This window comes from Gastrolobium bilobum, unplaced genomic scaffold (assembly GCF_033153095.1).
Source record: "Gastrolobium bilobum isolate Gb01-03AN ecotype WA unplaced genomic scaffold, APGP_CSIRO_Gbil_v1 utg762, whole genome shotgun sequence".
Lineage (NCBI taxonomy): Eukaryota > Viridiplantae > Streptophyta > Magnoliopsida > Fabales > Fabaceae > Gastrolobium > Gastrolobium bilobum.
Window position 1 is genome coordinate 792,741 of NW_026899802.1, and position 18,034 is coordinate 810,774.

Genomic DNA, 18,034 nt, shown 5'->3' on the forward strand with positions numbered 1-18,034 from the left:
TTTGGCGAGAAATGGACAGGCACATAGTCCATCAGCATTAATACAATCTAACACAGCTTTATGCTAGTTTAATATAGAGTAAACTCTTACTTGATACTGTAAAAATTAGTACATCATCAAGTTAATTTCGTAAAATTCTTATTATTAAATTACTCCTTCAAAAATTAAGTTATATTAGTCTTCTAAACATTTAGGATTAATATAATGACACTTAATTTAGGGAAAAAAAAGTTCTTTAAAAAAACTAATAAAACGACACCTTAATATTTAAATGACCAATTAGATGAATTTGGTTTACTCTGATATAATATCATCCAGCTCTAGCTAGACTGGTGAAGCACCCGATCCAAGAGCATTTATAGGTGTAGGAAAAAGAAGCTTTTGTTTTATCGTTTGAGCACCAAACGTGTCACCTAAACTGACAGGAATGAAGATTTAACAATCCAACTTCAGCTGGTATGAAGCTTCTTCAACCACTGTCTGGCAACGACGCAAGAGTTGCAGCAAGTTGGCCTGTCATCAATCAATCTCTAGCTGACAAATGAAGTTGTACTTACTTTGAACTAATAAAAAAATTTAAAAAATGTCAACTGAAGATAAGATTCAATCAAATGCTTCTTCAGTCACTTCGAATGCAAGAGTTACTGGCACATCAAAGCGAGCAATGTATAATTTGGAAAATCAAAGCGAATCATGCAGCTCCTACTCAACTAACTCATCTCTAGGCTGCTACTCCTGTCGAGTTACTCGCACATTCACTATACAAAAACTTTGTGGGAGTTAAGCAGTCTTCATGTATGATAAAAAGCGCAAACCGGTGAAAAGGCTCTCCAACTTTGTTAAGGACAGGGGTCAGATTAATTATTAACAATCTTACCTTTGCATTGCATTTTTATAATGAAACTAATTTTTGTACTTGAACTCGTGATCTTCTTATCATAAGGGTGCTCTTTAAAACTGAGAGCATATAAAAAACTTTCCTTGATAAGATTGAGGCTGAGAGGCTCTAATTCACACAGGATCTGATCTAAATGCGTTCATGGTTTTAGCCACTCTTGATCATTCATAACAACACCAAACTCCCAGCAAAGCTAAAAGAAACTGGCAAATTTCTAGAAAGCATTTTATTCAAATTAATCGTCCTTGAATATCATTGCAACCCTCATATCTATGCTGTCATACATGACCAAGTACATATTTATCATTTTAGCTCTGTTCAAGTACCATTTCATAACAATAATCATTTGTTAATTACTCAGTCATCAAACCAAAGTTAGTGCCACCAAACGGCATAAATATGTGAAAAAACCAAGTGAAACTATAAAACCAAACAGCATTCGGAATGACAGAAACTTACTAAGTATTTACTACTGATATTTTACAATGAAAGTTCCACCAATGTCACCATTGGCATGACTCATAAGCCACTAAAATAGGTCTGTACCTGCACATTTGCAAGTTTTAGCACTCTCATCTAACATCCGTAATCCAGACCAAACAAATCCATAGCCAAAAGAATTCCAATTCAACAAGACTGATCTCTAAGAGAATCAACTTAGCAACAGTATTAGCATTACATGCGGGAAGCAGGCAATTCATCCCCAAATGACAAGCTAGTTTAAACCAAAAACACAGCAAAACGAGTCCATTAGCACAATTTCAAATTAATAGGCAAAGGAACACTTTAGGATGCAAATGTTTTGAACTGAAAACATACAAGAAAATTAAAAAACCGTGCACAAACAAGTAACATCAACTTGAACTCTCAAGTCTCAATTGAAGAATGTACAATGAATAACCTAAAAGGCATACAATTGAATATGAAAGTGAAGCAAAATTACAAAGAAGAAAAAAAGAGGGACAATGATGCCTAGTTCTTCCCTAATCCCTAAATACAACTGTAAACCAGCAATCAATTATAAGCAACTTCAAACCGATACTCTGCAAAAAAATGGTGAATTAGTCACAAATAGGGGGAAGGGAAGGACATAAAAGAATCACCAAGCACTCCTCTTGTTAGACCCAGAATAAAATTCAAGGTACCACTTCACAAATTTCCTGAGCCCTGTCTCCAAATCAGTGGTAGGTCTGTAACCAAGGTCCTTGTGAGCCAAACTAATATTTGCATGGGTGAACTTAACATCTCCATTTCTCGGCATAGGAAGCATCTTCTTCTTCGCCTTGGTTTTCAGAAGCTTCTCCAATATGGTGACAAGCTCACTCACCGGCACCGGTGAAGTATTCCCCAAATTAAAAACCCTCAATTGCGCAGGACCCTTCTTCTTGCCACCACTACCAGTACTCTTCTTGGCCGTATCCAAAGCCCCCAAACAACCCTTAACAACATCATCAATGTAGGTAAAATCCCTAGCCACGGTTCCACCATCAGGTGCCTCAAAGATCGTAATCTGCTTCCCCTTCAGAATATCCTTCGTGAAGAAGAAATACGCCATGTCAGGTCTTCCCCACGGGCCATAAACCGTGAAGAATCTCAACCCAGTGATCGAAAGACCATAGATATGGTTATAGGTATGAGCGATTTCCTCACCAGCTTTTTTCGTCGCCGCGTACAGGCTCGCCGGTTGATCCGTTCGGTCTTTCTCCGAGAACGGCACCTTCGAATTGAGCCCGTAAACTGAGCTCGACGAAGCCCAAACAATGGCGGGTTGTGGGTTCGCCGATTTGCACGCTTCGAGAAGGCTCACGAACCCTGCGATGTTGCTGTGCACATAGGATCCAGGGTTCTGCATAGCGTAGCGGACCCCAGCCTGCGCCGCGAGGTGCATCACGTGGGTGAACGGCACCACGTCGAAGAGCTTCCGGAGGAGCGCGGCGTCGTTGATGTCGCCGTCGACGACGAAGACGCCGGCGCGTTCGAGGAGCTTCTGGCGAGCGCGCTTGAGGTTAGGGTCGTAGTACCTGTTGAAGTTGTCGAGGCCGAGGACGCCATCGCCGCGGCGCTTCAAGGCGAGGGAGACGTGCGTGCCGACGAATCCGGAGGCGCCGGTGACGAGGACGGTGAGTCCGGAGGCGGAGTTCCTCCGCGCCGATTTAGTGACGCGCTTTTCCCAATAAGAGCCGCCCCATGAGTCACCGAGGGCGCGGCGGGGAGAGGCGGAGGGGGCGGCGGTGGGAGGGGAAAGGATGAAAAAGAAGAGAATGATAGCGAGGAAGAGTGAGGACCAGAGAGTGAGCTTGGAGAGAGAAGAATGGACTCTGAAGCGATTGTGAATGTAGTGAGATTTTTCAGGCTTCAGCTTCCCTGGCGTTGAGGGTGTTTGGTCAATCATTTGTGACATTTCATTAACTGTTTCTGTGAGTATCAACAATTGAGTCTGAACCCTTCACTTCAACAATGGAGGGTGTAAAGGGGGTTTTTGATTGAAGAAGAGAGAAAGAAAAGGGTTTGATGAATCTTTTCTCTTCCTACCACCAAACTGTGAAGGTGGATGTGTTTTATTTATGGGAAAAGTATCTATGCTTTTGAAGGATGTAACACTACATCATTTTAAATAAAACGCAGCGTTTCGTTTGAAAAATCAATTTATTTCTTTGTTCCAAATGTATTGTCCCTTCTCATCTCTCTGCAACCAAGTGGTATTCTTTCCCCTCAAACTTGTTTTTCCCTCATTCTCTTTTCCATTCTCATAGTTGGTTTTTCTTCGATTTCGTTCTCACCTAAACACTTTGATAAAACCATCGATTCAGATTTATCTTGAAGGCGGAAAGAGATGCTGCGATAAACATCAAGCAAAGGAAACACAAAAATAGAAGATTAGCAAATACCACCAATGCAACCAATAGATGAAAAGGTAAAATCAAAAACCCTATTTCTATTTCATGACACTTGACGGACTTTCTTTTTTGGACTTTGATTCATGTTATGCGTATATCTGATTGTGCTTACTTCCCAATTTTTTTTTTCTCTTCTTCTTTTTTCCCCATTTTTAGAGCTGTGAAAATACTTGATGGAGGATATAGGAGTTGTGAGGCAAGTTGAGGTGTCTGAATTTTTACAGGTTTGATTTTTGTCCCTCTATTTAATTTTTTTTTTTTTGGGGGTCTTCCTTAGCTCCTATTTTGATAGCATTAAACTTTGCAGCTTTGGCATGGTTTTTTTCTATTTTTTATTTTCAGCTTCTCATTAATCAATTAACGCACCATGTTTAATTTGGCAAATGAAATAGAATTGTATATGTGTCTATGGTTTCCCCTTTGCTGCTGTATTAACATATTTTGATGGCTTTCAAGTTTGCAACTATTTCATGAGCTTGTTTTTAGTTTTCATATTACATCAACAAAACCCAAGTGCAATTATTTCAACTATGGGTGTGATATTTTTTTTAATCAAATATGACTCATTAATTAAATAATTCTTTTACTGATGATATCCTCTACATCAAATATGATTTATTTCAACTAAGGTGTTTTATTTTTTGGTCTTGTGAATATAGGTTGTGTGCAAAACTATCAATTTTATCTGATTTTACAAATGTCTAAGAAGTTTGAAAAGATATTAAGGCATCACATTAGAATTACTAGAGTGTTTCAGTGCATCAAAATTCAATTGAGAAAGACAATCATGAGTTTGTTATAATGGATCACTCCCAAATAATAACTATTGAAGACATTGACGTGAGTGGGAGTTTAGCACGTTATGATGATGTTGTTGATTTGGAGAAAGACACTGATGAGTTTGTTGATGATGATGAGTGTGAAATTATGGAAGATGAAGATGGTGATCATGTGCAAAATGTTGTACTTGAAATTGTGGGAGATGATATCAATGAATTTAGTGAGACTAGTTTTTTATGTAGGGTCTTTGGGACATCAGAAGAAGCTTATGTTTTTTATAATGATCATGCAAAAGGTAAGGGGTTTGGAATACGTAAGCAATTTTTTAACAAGAGTGCAAGAACACAGCAAATATATAGGTGGAGGTATGTGTGTTCGAAAGAAGGCATCAAGAAAGTGAATGATAAAGTAGTTAAAAGGCGAAGGGATACAAGGACTAATTGTTTGGCGATGTTACAAATAAAGTTGGTGGATGGAGTATGGAAAGTGGAGAAGTTCAATGATACACACAATCATTCATTGATTAACACTCCATCAAAGGTGAAGAAGTTTTCTTCTCAGAATGAATTACGACGCTCAAAGTTTACTAAATCTCTTGTTTCTATGCTTTCTGAGGAGGGTTTAACTTCTTCAAAAATCTCAAAGGTGGTGAATGCTATGGACAAAGAAGTTAATATTACTCCAGTGCAAATCTCCACTATTATATCAAGCCAACGAAAGAATAATGTGGGGCGAGAATGTCAAGGCATCATTAAACACTTTCAAAGGAAGTCTGTTCTTGATGGATCTTTTTATTTTGATATGCATTTAGCCGAAGATGGAACATTAAGAAGCGTATTCTGGGCGGATGGTAGGTCAAGAGCAGCATATGTTCAATTTGGTGATGTTCTTGTGTTTGATGTGACTTACCAAACAAATAAGTTCAAGTTTCCCTTTGCCCCTTTCGTTGGGGTTAATCACCATGGGCAATCAATTTTATTTGCAGCCGCTTTGTTAGAAGATGAAACAGAGGCAACATTTACATGGTTGTTTGAACAATTTCTGGAATGTATGTTTGATAAGTCTCCTATTGCTATTATCACTGATCAAGACAAAGCTATTGGAAAAGCAATTGCCAAAATATTTCCAAAAGCACGACATCGTTTTTGTGCGTGGCACATGAAAAAACATGTTATGGAACACACTCAAGCACTACGCTCACAATTTAAGGAGAGTTTTGATGTTGACTTTCGTGCATGGTATAAAAGTCGAAGCATTGATGAGTTTGAAGGCAGCTGGGAATCATTGAAGACTAAATATGATATTAAAGAAGGAACTTGGTTGGCTAACATGTATGTTTCACGTCATCATTGGGCAAAGGTATATTTGAAAGATACTTTTTGGGCTGGAATGACCACAAGTGGCCGAAGTGAGAGCATCAATGCTTTTTTTGATGGATACGTCAACTCCAACACAATGTTAAATGACTTTGTTACTCAATATGACAAAGCAATTAAGAGTAGGAGGGATGCTGAAGAAGATGAAGATTTTAAAACTAGAAATACAAAAGCAATTTTGGAGACTACTCATCAAATTGAAGCAATAGCTGGTGAGCGTTACACAAGAAAAATATTTAATATATTTAAAAAGGAGTGGATGGAAGCTGTTCTTCATTATGAGCATGAAAAGATTTTAATGAATGAAGATCTAATCAGGTACAATTAGGAGTATATGTTAAATTGATGCAAAAGATTTCAAATGGTTTTCTTTGATCTCCTTTTCTTTTAGGTACAAGGTGGGGTCTCACGAAGTTGATAAAGAGTGGTGGGCAATTGTTGACTATCATTTGACAGAAACCTTCACAGCTGATTGTTCTTGTGGAAAATTTCAGACTATGGGAATTTTGTGCAAACATATTCTATATATTATGAGGAGGAAAAAATTAAAAACCCTTCCTGAAAAATATATTTTGTCTAGATGGACCATGAATGCAAGCTATAAGGTTGAAAATCTTGTAGGTGATCATGCTGATACACCCACTAAGGAAGTTAGTGCATTGTTCTTGTGGTCGCTTCACTCCAAGTGCAATATGGCTATTTCCGAAGCAAGAGATTGTATGTCTGAAATTAGAAAGTTTGATGATTTTCTTGCTGACTTTATTAGACAGCAACTGGAAAGAAAGAGAAATATAATTGAAGATGAAGCAATTCCCCAAGTTGTTCCTTCACTAACTCCCGAAATTCTTTCACAAGTTTCACTCATTAACTATGTGCGTGATCCCATGCATCCAGTCAAAACTAAAGGGCGTCCAAAGGTTGCTTCACGATTGAAATCAAGCATTGAGTTGATTTCAAAACAACATAAGACTTGTAGTTATTGTGGAGGAAAGGGTCACAATAAAACCAGTTGTGAGAAGCGCAAGGTATTTCTTTATAGATGTGTTTTCAATCTTAAACTTGATAATGAGTTTATTCTAATTCATTTGTAGATGGATATTGCAAGAGAGAAGCAAAAGGAGTAGTTTTATTGCACATATATTAGCTATTGTATTTTGGTAAGCACCAATTTATTACGAACAGTTTTTAGATATTCTAATTTCAAATTATGAGTTCAAAGCTGCTTATATTTTTACTTATTGTGATTTTTCAGGTACAAAGATAACTATTTGTCAGGTTGGTGACATTTTTTGTAGAAGATTTTTGGATGGGATATTTTTTGTAATGTAGTTTTGTCTATAAATTAGTAGTGATCCTATAAATTAATAGTGATCCCCATTTTGTATAAGATTTTTGGATGGGATATTTTTTGTAGGATCACTTTTGTCTATAAATTAATACATTGATCCTATAAATTAATAGTGATCCCCATTTTGTAGAAGATTTTTCAGGGGATTTTTTTTGTAAAGTAGTACATTGATCCTATCAACCATGAAAATATCCTTTGTTGAGGAACCAATAGTTGCTGGAACTCAATCGATTATGGAGCCATGGTGTAGGAACCAATAGTATATAAGTCAAAAGAAAATGTCCCCAAGACAATAATTGTACTAAAATAAACCAAAGCAATATAAAGGAGGTAATCAAACTCGAGCAAATAGTATTTTTGCTGATAGTATATAACTCTGGTAATTCTAATGAAATGGTTTAAAGGAGTGATGCTTCAATAATGATACACACTCTTCACATTTAAGCGGAAAGGGGGATTAGGGATGGTTGATAGGAGAAGCAAAACCTATTGTCCACGTTTTGTGAGAAGATCAATTTGACTCTTGTAATCATTATCATCGTACCACACTATAACTTCAAATCTACCAAAAATAATCTGATATCAAGTTCAATATAGAATGACCATCAATTTTATATTTGAGGTGCAATTTCTCAGAACAAAGAGACATGGAATCTGTTTTTAATAATGGAGACTTATAATCTATATAAAAACGTATATTATATGATGCTAATTCAAATAAAGGGACAAAAATCAAATCTGTAAAAATTCAGACACCTCGACTTATCCTCCATCAAGTATTTTCACAGCTCTAAAAATGGGGAAAAAAGAAGAAGAGAAAAAATAAATTTGGGAAGTAAGCACAATCAGATATACGCATAACATGAATCAAAGTCCAAAAAACAAAAAAAAAGTTTGTCAAGTGTCATGAAATAGAAATAATGGAGTTCTAATCCAGAAAATCATTCAGAGTATCAATTTGAATATGTGGAAGTCCTATCTGATTTTGATGAAGATGTTGGCATTAAAGTTGCTTATGTTGGCAAAGTGAAAGGGTTTGTTAGTCTCTTTCTGCAAAATGTGCAGAATGGAGTTCGCTTATTTTGTGTTCCACCTAATGAGTTATATAGGTTCTCGCATCGGATTCCTTCATATAAGATGGCTGGTGATGAAAGGGAAGAAAAACCAACTATGAGAATGGAAAAGTGAATGAGGGAAAAGCAAGTTTGAGTGAGGGAAAAGAATACCGCTTGGTTGCAGAGAGATGAAAAGGGACAATAGATTTGGAACAAAGAAATGAACTGATTTTTCAAACGAAACGCTGCGTTTTATTTAAAATGATGTAGTGTTACATCCTTCAAAAGCATAGATACTTTTCCCTTTATTTATATCACGTTTCCTGTGGGCAAATTTGGATGCTTCTAAAATACGCACATGCCATAATTTTTTACTATGTGAGTCAAGATTTGAGTGATTCGCTTACTGTACATAAAAAGGCCAAAATCACAAACTACTCTCTGCCATTAAAATGTCCATTAGGTTAATGCTGTCATTTATCAAATCAATAAATATATTATTGCAAGTTCGTATTTGATTGTAATTCACATTAAATTAGCATTTCTTGCTAGTAATCAATGGATAATTACATTAACTGTTTTTAGCTGTAATTATTAATTCGGGAGCCCATGAGTAAAGTAACCAAATAATTTGTTGTTGGTATATCTCGTCAACAGCTAATGTACACAAAGTTCCACAGTAGCTTGACATAAAATGGCAATAACTTAATTTGGGTACGAAAATTGTGCACTGGCCTCTAAGATCTTGATGAATGATTCACTGTATTATGTAGCTGGTGCTGAAGTATGAACAAAACTTCTGAATTTTAAAATTCTCCTTGAGTTTAATTATGACGCTTTATTTTATTTTTTTTTATACATATGACGCTTTATTATTATTATTAATAATATTAATGTTGTATTGATAAGTTATTTAATAATTTTAACGATAGCAACTATAAAAATTTCTAAACGTGATAGTATTTTTTTTTAAAACACGTAACACATTAAAAATAATCTCTAAAAATAAAGAAAAATCTTTAACATTAGAAAGATTTGTTAAAATACCAAAAATAACATGATAACTTTTAAATAACTTAATAATCCTAAATAACATTACAATTTTATAAATCAACATGCTTTTCTACTCCTCATCTTTAGTATTGTAAACCTCAAAAATAAATAAATAAATAAAATATTTATTAGTATAACTATAAACACTACAAACTCCTAGAGAGTAGATAGCAAAAGTAGAAAGGTTGCAGACTAATTTTTGCTAATGAGTTATTAGACCTTCCAAGTTATTAACAGCATTGGAAAATAGTTAAGTCAGTCTTTATTTTATATGAGTCTAACAAGTTTTTAAAATGATATAGAATATCGTGCCTATATTTTTTTCATGTTTATTTTATTTCATTATTTTTAATACCGTTATATTATAATTTTAATAGAAAAAGTAAAAGTCAGTTGAAATTGTGATTTAACTGATGCACTCGAGCTGATTGACTTGAATTGAGCTCAAATTTGGATAGCCAACTCCAAACGGGTTTCTGAGTAAAACTCATCGCGTTACTATGAGCATCAACAACTTTGGACTTTTTTTCCATAATTTAGGACTTTTCAATAATTGTTAGTTATTTACATTTTTTGTTATTTCTTAGATTATATTTGAGTGTGCGTTGATTGTGCGTTATCTTCTTTGATTGTGCTTGATACTCCAAACGAGTTTCTGAGTAAAACTCGTCGCGTTACTATGAGCATCAACAACTTTGGACTTTTTTTTCATAATTTAGGACTTTTCAATAATTGTTAGTTATTTATATTTTTTGTTATTTCTTAGATTATATTTGATTGTGCGTTATCTTCTTTGATTGTGCTTGATTCTTTTTTATTATGTTTGATTTTATTTTGTTTGTTAAAAAAATATGACATAATCGTATAGAGAATTATAACCTTATTAAGATAAATCAATGGTAATAAAGAAAGAAAAAGACAAAATATTAAAATAGATAGTTACAAAATCATAACTATTCATTTACCTTTGTATGATTGTGATATTCTTATATATTCATGTTATTTTTTTTCACACGATCAATTTGCAATTTATTCTATTTGATAAAAAAGTCAAGTCGAGTACAAGTTAAATGTAAGCCATTTTAGGCGTGCAATGTTCTGCCTAGGTAGTCATGATAATTTACCTGTGCAGCTGTAACTTTTAATGTAGTAACAAACTTAGGTGAGCTACTTGAATTAAGGCTAAGGGTGAACCATTTTTCGGGCTCACAAGTCATAAGTTGCAGTTTATTTATTTATTTTTGTTTTTTCATTCTTTCATTCTGACTTAAGAAAGATACAAGGAGGCATTTTGTATGAGAAAAAAATTTTATTACTGAAAAAAAATATATTCCAGAATATGGTGGGAAATTTTTTTGTTTGGGTAAATTACAAAAAGGTATTTGATAGGCATCAATTTTTTCAAGAAAGTTGGATTATTTTTACTAATACTATGTTTGGTTGATGGTGAAATTTTAATGAGAATATGTAGTAAAATTACAAAATTACCCATTATGTTAAAATTGTACTTTTCAGACTGAGGTGTTTCAGACAAGTTGTACTCTAAATTATACTTTTTCAGGGCATTTTGGTCTTAAAATTGATAAACGGGTCTGTCCATTCATGGGATTAAAACAATACCATGGTTCAAAGTGCATTTTTTTTTCAGAGTCTAGTACAAAACGTATTTCACAGGCAAAATAATATACCGGTATTTAGGGGTGTTAAAAAAACAAGGGGCTTTTGGCTCGGCTCGTGAAGGCTGAGTTTATATATCTAAAATTGGTTGTTGGAATCAGGCTTGGACTTGTATAAAAGCTCGTTTAATAAAAAAGTCTCAGGCTCCAATTCAAAAACTCGGCCTTAGAGCCTTCCAGGCTGGTCTAGTATATTAATTTTTACTTTTATTTTATATTTTTTATACTACTTTTAGTAGCTCTCTCTCTCTCTCCTCAAACAATTTCATCCCATTTTATTGGTTAAACAGACTTTTTGAATGATTTTGTTCTATATTATGCTGTTTAGATGTACATTAAATTTATTAATATTTATGAAATTACTAGTGCTGTTGATTGTATATTCTGTTTGGATAAATTTTTGTTGTCTTATTTTTTTTAAACAGGCTAAACCAGACTTTTATTTTTTGTAAATAAGTCAGGTCACAGACCGATAATTATATTCACAACAGTTAACAAACTTGGTCAGACTGACATATTTAAACACAAGCTTAACGTTTTAAGAACAAAGCTCGGCTTGGCCCGTTAACACGCCTATCGATATTTGTTAAATTCAACACATACCAAATGTATTAAACATATTTTACCTACATCACTTTCCCAAAAATTCTATAGATTTTTCATACCAAACACCCCCTTAATAGAAAAGGGTTATAAAAGAGAGTTGCCATCGTTATTAAATTCACCAAGGTTCCAATTCCAATGGGCATATAGTTACTTTAACTTGGGCACACTAAGTTTACGTTATTAAGTGTTGGATCGGGTCGTCTCTCTCAACAGCAGAAAGATAGCAAGGAGGAAGCATTAAGACAAATGATGAGGGCATTTAGTTAAGATAAGGTACAAAACTTGGAAAAGAGGCAAGCTTTCCACATAGCAAGTAAAGGAGATATCTTGTTTTCTAATTTAAGTTACTTTGAGTATTCTTATTTATGGATTTTAAACTGATAAATCAGACACAGCGCACCCAATTTTCTTTAATGAGAATCCAGCAGAAAGATGAATGATGAAGAAGCGTGTCAGCAACAAAAGGTTATATCGTAATAATCCTCTTTCGAAGGTTAGATCTTAGAAGGTACTATAATTGGAGAAATATTTTGTACATATTACATAGAATAAAGATGATTGGTTATCATTTGGTATTCATCGTAATAGTCACTAGCAAATTATTGTTATCAAGCTTAGTCATTCGTGGCTTGCAATACTTCATATATACTGTGGAAGGTTAATAGGTAACTCAATAATGTGTATATTGACAGTTAAAACTTGATGAAACTAACAAAACTAAGCTCGTTCTTTTGGAATCAAGGTCAAGTTTCTCTGCATCTTTCTTTAAGTTGCTATGCGGCAATACAGGTCATTATCGTCAACTGATGGGGTACTTGTATCTCTAGCTTTAGTGTTAATGGCAATTAAATTATGCAGAAAGTTGAACTTGCAGATCTTACATACAATTGTTTTATAAAAAAAAAAAAAAAAAAAAAGAGAGTAAAATTTTAGGGTGGGAACTGGGAAGAGACTCACCTATTCTAAGATAAGAATAAACCATTAACATTAATGAACATTTATAATCAAATTATATATCATCTACTAATTTAAATATTTTAGTGATCAGAGCCGAAATAAATTATTTTATTCAAAACATTTGAAATAGAATGAACATGCTGGGAATACAACACAAAAACTACAAATGATTGTAGTTTTGATTATTGAATACAGATTTCCTTGATACATACATGGATATTGAACTCAATTCTATTTATAAAGATCTGGGTTGGACAATCGCGGGGTGGGGATGACAACCAGAGGTGTTTTCTTTTTTAGAACAATACCAAATTTCTCTGATACATCCAACTTTTCTCCTCGGGGTATTGTCCAATTAAATAAGTGCACAAGTGTGGCAAGGGAATACAAAACCATCCTCTCAGCCATTGCTACTCCTGCACATATTCTTCTTCCAGACCCAAATGGGAGATAATTGAAGTTACTCCCACTGTAGTCGCACTCGGCATCCAAGAACCTTGTAGGATCAAATTCTAGTGGTTTTTCCCAAATGGAAGGGTTTGTATGAATAGCCCACACATTCACAAACACCCGAGATCCCTTTGGGATTGTGTAGCCTCCTACAGTGGTTGTTTCACTCGGGCAGTGAGGGACTAGAAGTGGAAGTGCAGTGTGCAATCGAAGAGTTTCTTTCATCACAGCATGCAAGTAGGGCAGCTTATGAATGTGGGACTCTTCTACAATGTTATCTTTCCCAACTACAGCTTCCAATTCCTCTTGAGCTCTCTTCATTATCTCTGGCTTGTGCATCATTTCTGCCAATGCAAACTCAATTGTGTTGGATGATGTGTCGGATCCACCCACAACCATGTCCTGTTTGTGCTCATACAAAATTTCCATAGTATTAGTCACAAAATTCTTCAATCTGTTTCTATTATTTATTTTTTATATTTTTACTACTTATAAGGTCCCTAATCAAGGCTTGGTTAGGTTTCGAAGAAAAGAAATCATTTTTATTATTTTTTAGTAGGATCGTGGGGCCTGCCATTACAGGAGTGGGGTATAGGGATAACTCTATAGGGAGAGGGTGAATATTTACAACAAATCATGAAGGAATCAAAGTATCAAGTTCCTCATGCCTTGTACACATCCTGCCAACTGAGCTAGAGCTTACTGGCATCCTCCAACATCATTTTATAATGAGAATTCATCCGTTCTTTTATAATTAAAAATCAAAATCTCATTTAGTTTGTCCAACTGATTTTTAATCAAATATATTTTTCTTAAAATAAAAATTAGATCTAACTTATTTTTTTCCAAATAACATTAAACCAGCTTTAAAATCTTTTAAAAAACTCGAGGATTAGTTCCCTGATCGATTTAAAGAATTGAATTTTGTGAATATGCGCGACTCACCTAAAGAGATAATTTGGGTTGGCATAAAAAAAATCTTTTAAAAAACATTATTTGAGTGTATAAACTACGAAATTGCCTAATAACTTTCATATAGATTTCAATGAATTATAATAGAAAAAAGTGTTTGTCGTTTTAAATAACATAACTTATGTCATTTTACTTTCATAAAGAAGTTAGACCCACACCTTTATTTATTTATTTTTTTTGAAAATATTTCAATCGATTCATCGTTTCGCAACTCGTCCCGTCCAGGATTAAGGTTTTAAACCCCTCCCAAAGGTGGTACTGGAGAGTATCGAACACATGCTCTCACCCTCAACTGCTCAGCTCTCATGTGTCAACTGAACTACCACCATTTGGTTTTGTCCATTCTCTCTCCACATGATCTATCTCTTTCTCTTATTTAAAATGACACAAATTTACATGCTTTAGGATGAGACACATTTTTTCCATTATAATAATCACCTAAACTGAAAAAAATAAAGTAAGCGTAAAGAAGATAGATATAATATCCTATCAAATATTCTTATTGGATGTAATTCTATAAATAATTTTATTTTATTTACCAATAACCAAACAATTATAAAAGGTTGTGGCAATAATTTTGTGAAATATGAAAACATACCATGAGCGTGGCCTTAACGTGGTTGATGGTGATTGGCGTCTTGGAATCACTTTCCTCCTTTAAGTTTAACAAAAAGTGTAGTAAATACTTTCTTTCTTTCCCATCCTCCATCTTCACCCGTTCTCGTTGACCAATCATCTTTTCAAATATTCCATCGAACCGTGACAACAACGCATTCATGCGTTTCTCCACTCCTTGCAAATCGAATCGGGCTAATCCGGGAAAGAAGTCCGATAAATTCGGCATCCCGAGAAGATGCGTCAGCTCAGCCACCACTTCCCTGAACTCCGCCCCCAAACTTTCCCTCTCCGCCCCATCCACCGCCCCACCCCATAGCATGTTCGTTATCACATTAAGCACAGTCAGGAACACCTGCTCCCCCACCCTCACCGGAGACCCGACCCGACTGTACAAATACACGACCATTTTAAGGACCTCCTTGCGGCGGAGACCGTACACGGAATCCAGGGTGGTGTTGCTTAGCATCTTGAGCGTACACACTTTTCTCAGCACCCGCCACTCAGGTCCGTATGGGGACCACAATATGTCGGATCCGCCGTAGGTTGCTGCCTTGCCGGCGGCGGACACGTCACGGTTGGCGAAAACGGTGTCTTGGTCTTTGAGAACCTCACGAGCCATGGAAGGTGAACTCAACACGATGCCAAGCTTGCTCCCTAGTTGGACCTTGAAAATCGGGCCATAGGTCCGGGCCAACCCGGCGAAGTAAGTGTGAAGGTCCGGGTCGAGGGATAGAAGGTTCCCGAAGAAGGGGATGCCAGGTGGACCTGGTGGCAGCCTCTGAGTGTTGGGTTTGAGGAAGTACCAAGTAACTGCTGAAATGATTAAGAGAGCAAGAACCAAGGTTGTGCTTATGCAATCCTTTGGGTTCAGGTTCAGGTTTTGAAAGAAAGTTAAGAGTATCATGGTGCTATTATTGTATTGAGATTTCTTATGGGAAAAATAGTTGAAGGGTGTGTCACAAGATGAGGATGATATATATAAGGGGCGTTTGGTACAAGAAAAATTTTTATTTGTCCGGGAATCTTAATTTTCAAAAATATGATTTTTACGTTCAGTTTACAATAATATTCGAAAATTTAAAATTTAGAAAAATTCAGTTTTCCGAGAATCCGGCCAAATGCCGCGTACCAAACGCCCCCTTGGGGAAGAAATTTTAAACAAAGCTATGAAATGCAATGGAAAGCTAGAATCAGACAAACATGACTCTGCACGTAGGAAGGTATCTTTCAGATTTTCACCACATTGATTCTTTCTTGCTGGGGATAATTTGATATTTTTAAGAGATTAATTTAGTGAAAAAAATTAAAGAATTAAGATGATAACAATTTAATTTTAAGTAATAATTTTTTAAATAAAATAAGATGACACCCGAATTGGCATTGTTTAACTGACTATATTATTGCTTGCTTCTTTAGAATTATTTCTTTTGATAAACAAAATGAACTAAGCCCAAGATACAAAAAAGAAAACAATAAAAAAACAGAGCATGCGGTGGTCTGCTGGCAAGGATTAAGAACCTACTACCCAAAAAGATATTAAGTGATTTGGTCTCTATTTCTTTTTCCTTATCTCATCTCTCCTCACATTTTCTTTCTTTCTTTTCTTTTGAGCACATGGGTCGGGATCACTGAATATTAAAAATACATATTTCTAATATCTCACTTCTATCCAAAGGAAGATTAGCATGTCAATCGGTATAAAATTGCACTAATTGAGTAGGTTATTATGGTACCATGTCTAGTATGATAGCAAGGTGAGTTGTTGAACATTAATTAAATGTTGATTTTATAATAAAATATTTAAGATTCTACTAAAAACCTATTTGGCATATTTTTTTTTTTTTAAGTTATAAGTTATTTTCTTCACCAAAAAAAAATGTTATAAGTTATTTTTAAGTTAAAATTAAGAAATACAGCTTAAAAAATAAAATTAAAATCTATTTGGTGATTATGTAAAAGTTGTTCTAAGAGTTTTAAAGTAGAAAAAAATAAAATAATCTGTTATTATGATGAATTATTAAGATAAAGAGTAAAATTGAAATACAAATTTAAAATAAGGATAAATCTTGAAAATAAATATGACAACTTAAAAAGCTAATACATATCTTAAAAAAAAAAAAAACCTTCTCTTAAGAGCTTTAGTTTTTAGCTTTTGCTTTTTTTATTCATTATAACAAAAAATTTATAATAAAAGTTTTTGGATAAAAAGTATCATTGGATAAGCTTTTATGTATAAAGAGAAGGAAAAAAGTACCGTAATAATACAAACGGTATATAAAAAATGGAAAAAATATATGTCATTTTAAAGAGGTAAAATTGTGTCATTTTAAAAGAGAGAAAGAAATAGATAAAGGAAGAGAGAGTTGACAAAAAAAAATAAAAGTGTAGGTCCCACTTCTTTGTAAGAGTGAAATGATATAAGTTATGTCATTTAAAAAGATAAACACTTTTCCCTTAAAAAAATTATTGCATCATGACTCATACATGTATTCAGATTATGTTTGGTTTCATTTTGTATGTCTCGTTTATCACATTTTTGGCTGTAAATGGCTCATCTTCTAGCTATGTAGACAAATAAAAGCATACTCCTCTCCAAACTTTTTGTTTCTTCATAGTAGCTTAAGGTATAAGACTAGAAACTCGGTAACTCATAATTAGTGACGGGTTGGCTAGATTAAGTTAGGCTTTAGTTTAAATGTGTTATTAGGTTTATATAAAATATTTTGAGTATAATTTGACTTGTTAATCTTATAGAGGCTAAATTATAAGCTTGAAATGACCTGTTTCATTAAAAAAAAGGTTTGGCCTAACCTTTTAGACTTACTATAATCTCAATTATAGTAAATCAAATATCCTTACCTAAAATAAAAATAAAAATCAAACATGTATTGCTTAAAATATTAGAATACGAGAATAAATAAAAACAACTCTTGTGACTATTGATTAATTTTTTTCAAAATACTTTGAGGTCAATGAAATATAAAACTAAACCTGTAAATTTGAATATTTAATCTAAAACATCATACATCACTTTAAATAATAAAAACACTATCATATAGTCTAGAAATTTATCCTAAAACATAGGCCGCAAGCTTTGAGAAAAAAAAAAATACTTTTTAAAATAATCTTACGACATAATTGTTGAATATTCAAAGATGCTCTATTTTACTAATTAGGTTATGATGGCCCCCTAATATGAGATTATTTATTGTGGTCGGGGACTACCATTTTTTAAGTGGTCCCTTAGTGTAAATGAAGAGGTAAAATTGAAAAAGAGAAAAAATAGTAAGGGTAAAAAAGAAAGAAAAAATTAATGATGTGAGAGGGAGCACCAGATCATTAGGTGGT

The 18,034-nt window shown here is 34.2% G+C and overlaps 3 protein-coding genes across 3 annotated transcripts; 1 reads left to right on the forward strand and 2 right to left on the reverse strand.

Annotated features, from left to right (window-relative positions):
* Window positions 1–1,718: 1,718 nt before the first annotated feature.
* On the reverse strand, window positions 1,719–3,414 carry LOC133293636 (UDP-glucuronate 4-epimerase 5). Its single transcript, XM_061492224.1, has one exon. It carries the CDS (start codon window positions 3,297–3,299, stop codon window positions 1,998–2,000), a length of 1,302 nt encoding a protein of 433 aa, XP_061348208.1. The 5' UTR covers window positions 3,300–3,414; the 3' UTR covers window positions 1,719–1,997.
* A 1,182-nt stretch (window positions 3,415–4,596) lies between these two features.
* On the forward strand, window positions 4,597–8,487 carry LOC133293653 (protein FAR1-RELATED SEQUENCE 5-like). Its single transcript, XM_061492242.1, has 5 exons — window positions 4,597–6,269; window positions 6,343–6,976; window positions 7,043–7,071; window positions 7,204–7,226; window positions 8,237–8,487. The coding sequence occupies exons 1-5, from the start codon at window positions 4,597–4,599 to the stop codon at window positions 8,485–8,487; spliced, it is 2,610 nt and encodes an 869-aa protein (XP_061348226.1).
* Window positions 8,488–12,827: 4,340 nt separating this feature from the next.
* LOC133293654 (flavonoid 3'-monooxygenase CYP75B137-like) lies at window positions 12,828–15,590 on the reverse strand. Its single transcript, XM_061492243.1, has 2 exons — window positions 14,667–15,590; window positions 12,828–13,498 (listed from the first exon to the last, which is right to left on the reverse strand). Exons 1-2 carry the CDS (start codon window positions 15,588–15,590, stop codon window positions 12,878–12,880), a joined length of 1,545 nt encoding a protein of 514 aa, XP_061348227.1. The 3' UTR covers window positions 12,828–12,877.
* Between the last annotated feature and the right edge of the window lie 2,444 nt (window positions 15,591–18,034).

Bases quoted from the DNA above. Each gene is read 5' to 3' on its own strand.
- LOC133293636 (XM_061492224.1), bottom strand. From the start codon at position 3,299: ATGTCACAAATGATTGACCAAACACCCTCAACGCCAGGGAAGCTGAAG.
- LOC133293654 (XM_061492243.1), bottom strand. From the start codon at position 15,590: ATGATACTCTTAACTTTCTTTCAAAACCTGAACCTGAACCCAAAGGAT. The intron at 13,499-14,666 runs GTATGTTTTCAT...GAGCACAAACAG, and splicing joins ACGTTAAGGCCACGCTCATG to GACATGGTTGTGGGTGGATC.
- LOC133293653 (XM_061492242.1), top strand. From the start codon at position 4,597: ATGGATCACTCCCAAATAATAACTATTGAAGACATTGACGTGAGTGGG. The intron at 6,977-7,042 runs GTATTTCTTTAT...ATTCATTTGTAG, and splicing joins CCAGTTGTGAGAAGCGCAAG to ATGGATATTGCAAGAGAGAA. The intron at 7,227-8,236 runs GTTGGTGACATT...GTTCTAATCCAG, and splicing joins CAAAGATAACTATTTGTCAG to AAAATCATTCAGAGTATCAA.